The sequence below is a fragment of the Triticum aestivum genome, chromosome 6A, assembly GCF_018294505.1.
Source record: "Triticum aestivum cultivar Chinese Spring chromosome 6A, IWGSC CS RefSeq v2.1, whole genome shotgun sequence".
NCBI lineage: Eukaryota > Viridiplantae > Streptophyta > Magnoliopsida > Poales > Poaceae > Triticum > Triticum aestivum.
Genome location: NC_057809.1, coordinates 478,362,480 through 478,368,537, shown reverse-complemented (window position 1 = coordinate 478,368,537; position 6,058 = coordinate 478,362,480). Strand labels below are relative to the sequence as shown.

The 6,058-nt window shown below is 49.1% G+C and overlaps 1 protein-coding gene across 1 annotated transcript; it reads right to left on the bottom strand.

Moving 5' to 3' along the window:
• Window positions 1-3,655: 3,655 nt before the first annotated feature.
• On the bottom strand, window positions 3,656-5,729 carry LOC123130789 (protein DETOXIFICATION 49-like). The gene has a single exon (XM_044550599.1). The coding sequence runs from the start codon at window positions 5,545-5,547 to the stop codon at window positions 3,829-3,831; it is 1,719 nt and encodes a 572-aa protein (XP_044406534.1). The 5' UTR covers window positions 5,548-5,729; the 3' UTR covers window positions 3,656-3,828.
• Between the last annotated feature and the right edge of the window lie 329 nt (window positions 5,730-6,058).

Here is a 6,058-nt window from a genome sequence, read left to right as displayed (position 1 = left end):
TGATACTTAATGCTATGGTTGGGTTTCACGACCTTAATGATCTTTACTAGTTGCGGATGCTTGCTAGAGTTCCAATCATAAGTGCATATGATACAAGTAGAGAAAGTATGTTAGCTCATGCCTATCCCTCATACAGAGTTGAAAGAATGATTACCGGCACTTGTTATCGATTGCCTAGGGACAAATAACTTTCTTGTTGACAAAAAACCCTTTTAGTAAACACCTAACTTTTATTATCTTGCAAGGTACTTCTAGTTTTATTCTTGCAAAATAGTTCTAGCATCACACCTACAAAATAGTTTCATACTTGTTTCCGATAAAATAAAAGTCAAGTGTGCGTAGAGTTGTATCGATGGTCGATAGAATTTGAGGGAATATTTGTTCTGCCTTTAGCTCCTCGTTGGGTTCGACACTCTTATTTATCGAAGGCTACAAATGATCCCCTATACTTGTGGGTTATCATATGGACAGACGATGATGAATCCCATCACATCAAGAGGGCCCTAAGGATATCTCTCTATCATTGGAGGAGCAAATCCCATTCTCGAGGTATCTAATCCCTTGTGAAACTTTCCGATGGACATGTAAGTGTCATTATGATCATAGTGTTACAGATGACGTTTGAGCAACCCCAAAGTTCATCGTATGGTAAGAAGTGACTTTGATACTCTCAAGGTCTAAGGAACTAAATCACACATTAACTCTCTCTGTTATAATAGTTGACTTCTGAGGATATTATCTCAAAGTATGACAAACAAGTTTGGGTGCATTCAATATGATCGTTCTTCTAACTTCATATTCTCCAAGTTGTTATAGGACTATTGTTACACTTCACGATATCCTAAGATTTAGAAAACATGATCACCAACAACACGTGAGCTAGTCTTAGAGGTGAGACTGGGATCTTATTTTACTGTTTATCATTCGATTGTGCACATGAGTTTTCCACTGAATCGCATATTCCAGGATCATAACAGTTATAGCATGGAATATAAACTCTTAATTATGAATATGAAAATATTCATAATACAATATTATTGTCTCTAGGGAATATTTCCAACAATTTGGTCGTTGAAATAGATGCATGGTGTGTCTTTCGGCTTTTGCTATATTTGTAGCTAAGTGGTGTTTGTAGCAAATAGAAGTTCCATGTAGCTATGATGTTTTGCTTCCAGACAGATTGACAGAGTGAAATTTGAGTGATACAAGACCCAAAATTTGAGTGGACATGCTTTCATGCATAGATGCATTATATCTGTTTTATTAATGGACGTTTACAATCTTTATCTCCTTTTCTTTCCCTTTTGTACTCTTTTTGTGGTTTTATATGTTTATTTTCATAGGTGTACAACTAATTATATCTCATGCATGGTGACCGCAAACATTTCATCTATTGATTCTTTGTTGGGGCTACAAAGAGATTCAAATGGAGGGAAGGGGGTCTAGGCAAGCTCAATAAGCAGATTCTGGCCACTCAAGAAACTATCATCACGAAGCCGAAGGAGGTGAGGGATGTGCTATAGTAGGAGAGGGCTAATCTGATTGATGAGAGGGCTCGGTTGAACGATGAGACAAATCGACCGAAGAAGAAGAGGAAAGAGCTGAAAATATGATCATTGATCTGCTCAAAGCTGGAAATGTGAATCGGCAAAAGTTTCTCAAGGTCAAGGCAATCCTAAATGAGTGAACACTAATGCTTTTTATGTTAAGTTGATTGAGTTCTTATGTATCTTATTTTTTAAACTACCATGTGCTAAGTTGATTACCTATCTAACTAGTTTAATGTGCTATTGTAAATTAATTGCCTAGCTAACCCGTCAAACTGTTGTGCTAAGTTGAGTAATGTTGTTATGTCAATTGTCATTTTGTGTCGTTGATGGAGGGGAACCCATGCCACTAGTATATTTGTTACTAGTGGTGTGGGGGGCTACATAACACCACTATTTATCAGTGGCACCATATTGATGGCGTGCCGTCAACACTCCACAAAGGTTGTTTTCCGCATGCCGCCACTAGCATTTTCTACACTAGTGTTCTCTTCTGTGGCCTTAGGGTCATGGAGGCGCGGTGGCCGCTAGTCCTTGCTGCTGGGAGGGCTTCTACCTCCTTTTAGGTGTTTTTTACTTGGTGTGTGGAGGTGTGTCTTCGTCGGATCTCGCAGGAATTGGTCGGTGTTTTTCTTCAGTAGGCCTGTTTGGATTATGTTTTCGTTCATTTGTGTTCATATGTCTACAGGTTGGATCTTTCCGATCTAAACATCTTTTCATCGGTGACGGTTGATGTTCTGGTGGCTGGTCTTTTGGACCTTAGTACGACGATTTTCCAACTGTCTACTACAACAATTTGTCCGACTCCGTCAATTGAGGGGCGATGACGGTGGCGTGCCTTGCTCCATTGCTTATAGTCGTTGCTAGATGGTCTACGGGCATATATGTAATTTCTTTTTTACTTCTAATTTTCTTTGTATTGTCATGGTGTTTGATGAATAGATAAGAGTTTTTTGAAAAAATACGAGCCTCTATAGGTAATCAAGCACACACAAAGATCAACTTTTACACACACGGGGTGTGAACGTCCTATTCAAACCATGAATGTTTTGGGGGTAGAGCTTAGATGTTTTTTTTTCGTCTCATCGATTTGCTCTATCTCTCTGAGGCAGCTGACTTTAATCCAACATTTGATGTTCTTTTTTCTCCCCTCATCTAGGCAATATTGTTCTTATTCCTGACCCGACTCACACCTGAACAAGTCAATTTTCTTTCGCCTTTTGACCGCGACAGCATGGCACACCTCGTCGTCCCCATCATCAGAGAGGCCCCAACGGGCCCTTGTTGACGACTCTGTGGTCACCAGCAGTGTCCGCATCTTGAGCTCGGTGGCTATCTAACTAGAGCAGCGGTCAAAATCTAAAAATCTGGAGCGCTGCCTCGGGGCTGCCGGGGAAGTCAAACCAACGGCTTTGGAGAGCACCTCAGTGCTCTAGAGAGCCTGATCGGTCACATTAGCGCTAGTCGTCGGCTTGTGCGGAGCACGACCTCGGGGCGAAGAATGTGCGTTGCTTAGGTTTGTAAGGCGGGGTCGTCATGGCTCCGGGTAGGCAGCCGCAGGGCTGGTGTGTGTGCGTGTTTTCGTTGTAACAGCTTTGGTTAGTTTCCTTATAAACTGGCCAATTATCTTAATGAAACACCAGAACTCCTGCCGGTTGCTGTAAAAAAATCGACTGATCCAAAATAAATATTTGAGGAGCAGCAAAAGCTTGAAAGTTTCTTTCCAACTACATTTTTTTTTGCGGGTGAACTACAAGCTTCTTCATGGTGCTGTTCTGTTTCTTCCAGTCAAAAAACCACACTTTTGAACGATATAAGAGGGGATATGGGAGCCTGCTGCTTGACTTCGAATTCTAGTTCCCAATGCGTGTAGCTCGTTGATGGTAATTTGTCTCATTTGAACTTATGGAGTATTTGCTGGTCATACACTATGCATTAATTAAAGTTAAACGGCACATTGTTGGTTGTAGTTCGTCAGCGATTCAATTCATGGGGTGGCTGCAAATGCAACCACAAATTCTATACCCAGCCATGCTCACTTTGATGCCGCTAAAGTAATGTGAGGAAGTCTGTTTTGTCGAAGAAAAGATAACTTTCATATTGCAAGCGAATCCTTTCGACTTCTGTAATACTGCACCGATATATCAGAAGATTAAAAAACTCTATACAGATTACCAATGGCTAACAAAAATTGTCACTCTGTCAGCCTCCGATTCCTCTCCCGCCAAAAGTATGAAGGAAAAAAAAAGAGTTGTCCGAAATCGTAAATAGGCCGTAGCTGTCAGCGCTGATCGTTTGGTTGCTCGATGACAACATCGATAAGCAGCCCGGAGTTCTCATCGCCGCCGCCGGCCGCGACTCTCACGACGTGAATGCCTTTGCCGCTGCTCGGTTTTGTGTCGACTGCCACCGTTACCGCGCCTGCTCCGGCGAGCTGCTGCGCGCGCTTGGCCTCCGCAGCCCAATCCGTCCGCCCGATGACCAGCAGCATGCGCACCATGCAGGCGGCCTGCGCCGCGAGGAGGCCGAGCCACAGGCCCTGGAAGTCGTAGTGGAACCAGAACGCGAGGACGAGAGCCACCGGCGTGCCGACGAGGTAGAAGGACCGGAGGTTGATGCTGGCGGCGTCCTTGGGCCGCGCGCTGCCCCGCAGCACGCCACACCCCGCCGTCTGCGGACAGTTACCGAGCTCGCATGCTCCCAGGATCGGCAGCACGGACGCGGTGAGCGTGATGATCGCCGGGTCCGCCGTGAACATGCCAGCCCACGAGCCCCGCACCATGTACGCGAACGCCGATGCCACGCCGCCGAACGCGAACCCGAGCATGAGGCCAACCGTGGCGGCACGGCCCGCACGCTCGGCACGGTTTGCGCCGAGTTCGTTGCTGACGCGGGTGGACACGCCGAAGCCAAGCGAGGAAGGGAAGATGTAGATGAGTGACGTAGCCTGGATCAAGATTCCCATGGAGGCCACAGTGGCCTGTGGGTTGGCGAGCAGGCCGCACAGGAGGATCATGATCTCGTACCACCACCACTCGAGGCAGACACTGACGCAGCTCGGCAGGGCGAGGCTTACGAGCTCTCCCCAGCCACGGAAGCTCTCGGCCGAGAACACAAAGCCGCCGGTGCGCTTATGCACTCCCTTGACCAATATGTAACCAAGAAGGAGGAGAAGGAAGTTTAGGTTGGCGAGAACAGAGGCAAATGCCACCCCCCTGATGCCGTGTCCGAGGACAGAGACGAGCACGTAGTTGATGGGCAGGTGGAGTGCAATGGCGAGCGCGGCGCACACGGTGAGCGGCAAGTTGATGGATTGCGTCCGGAGGTAGATGCGGACGGGGTGGAGGAATGCCTGGAGGAAGAGGTCCGGCAGGGAGGAAAGAATGTAGGTCTCGGCGACCGCTGCGATGCCGACGTCCTGGCCGCAGAGCAAGAGCAGAGGTCGCATATGCATCCACAGCCCGCCGATGGGAACAGCGGCCGCGACGAGAAGCAGCACGGTGCGCTGCATGGTGACACCGAGGAGCTCGTAATGGCCTGCGCCGAAGGCCTGCCCACAGATCGGCTCCATACCCATGGCGAGGCCAGACAGCACGGAGTAGCCGGTGATGTTGGCGAAGCCGATGGCGAGTGACCCGCCGGCGAGCGCCAGGCCCCCGAGGCGGCCGAGGAAGAGCATCGAAATCATGGACCGGAGGTAGAGCAGCAGCCCCGTGAGGATCATCGGCATCGCGAGGCCCAGTATGGACCGCGCCTCCTCCCCGGCCGCGGCGGCCGACATCGACGGCAGCATGGGGAATGCCAAGGACAAAGAAACGGACCAGGCTTCCTTCACCGCTCTGGCAAGCCGACCTGGCGGCTTGCAAGTGAGCACAGGCGGCAGCTCCTCCATGGGCACGACCACCTCCGCAATGGGGAGCAAAGGGGCCGTGATGCCATCGCCCGCATACTCACCATGCCGGTACGACATGGTGACCGTGGAGTCGGAGCAGGACGACATGGCCTCCGCGAAACAGAGGAGCTAGCTGCCTGCGCTGGCACGAGCTCAGGAGGGAGAGGGACGTCTCGGGATCCGCCCGGCTGATTGCTGGATTGACTCCGTTCCGTCTGCCACGAGACAAGCCGCTGTGTCCGGCGCCGAGGCGACGGAATCGTTGGCAGAAGAAACAGATTCGTGCTTGGTTGGTGAGAGCGGTGCAAGGGGATGCGCGCGCGAGGGAGGGCTTATATAGGCGGCCGATGAAGGAAGGTGAGCGAGCTAGGCAAAATTGGGCATGGAGCCATGGACCTGAGCGGGATTGCTCTCTTTCGGTCGTCACGTCCGGTTTTTGGATGGACCTTGTCTTCGGCTGCGGTGACGACTTGGAATTTTCAGCTTTGCCTTTCCGGCTACGGGACATGCCAGTGTTCAACAACAGCAGGTTAGATCCAGGAGCCCCTTTCCCCCTCACCGTCTTTCTTTTCAGCCATTCCGCACGATGCAATTTCGGTTCTTTTTTTTTGTAACTAAT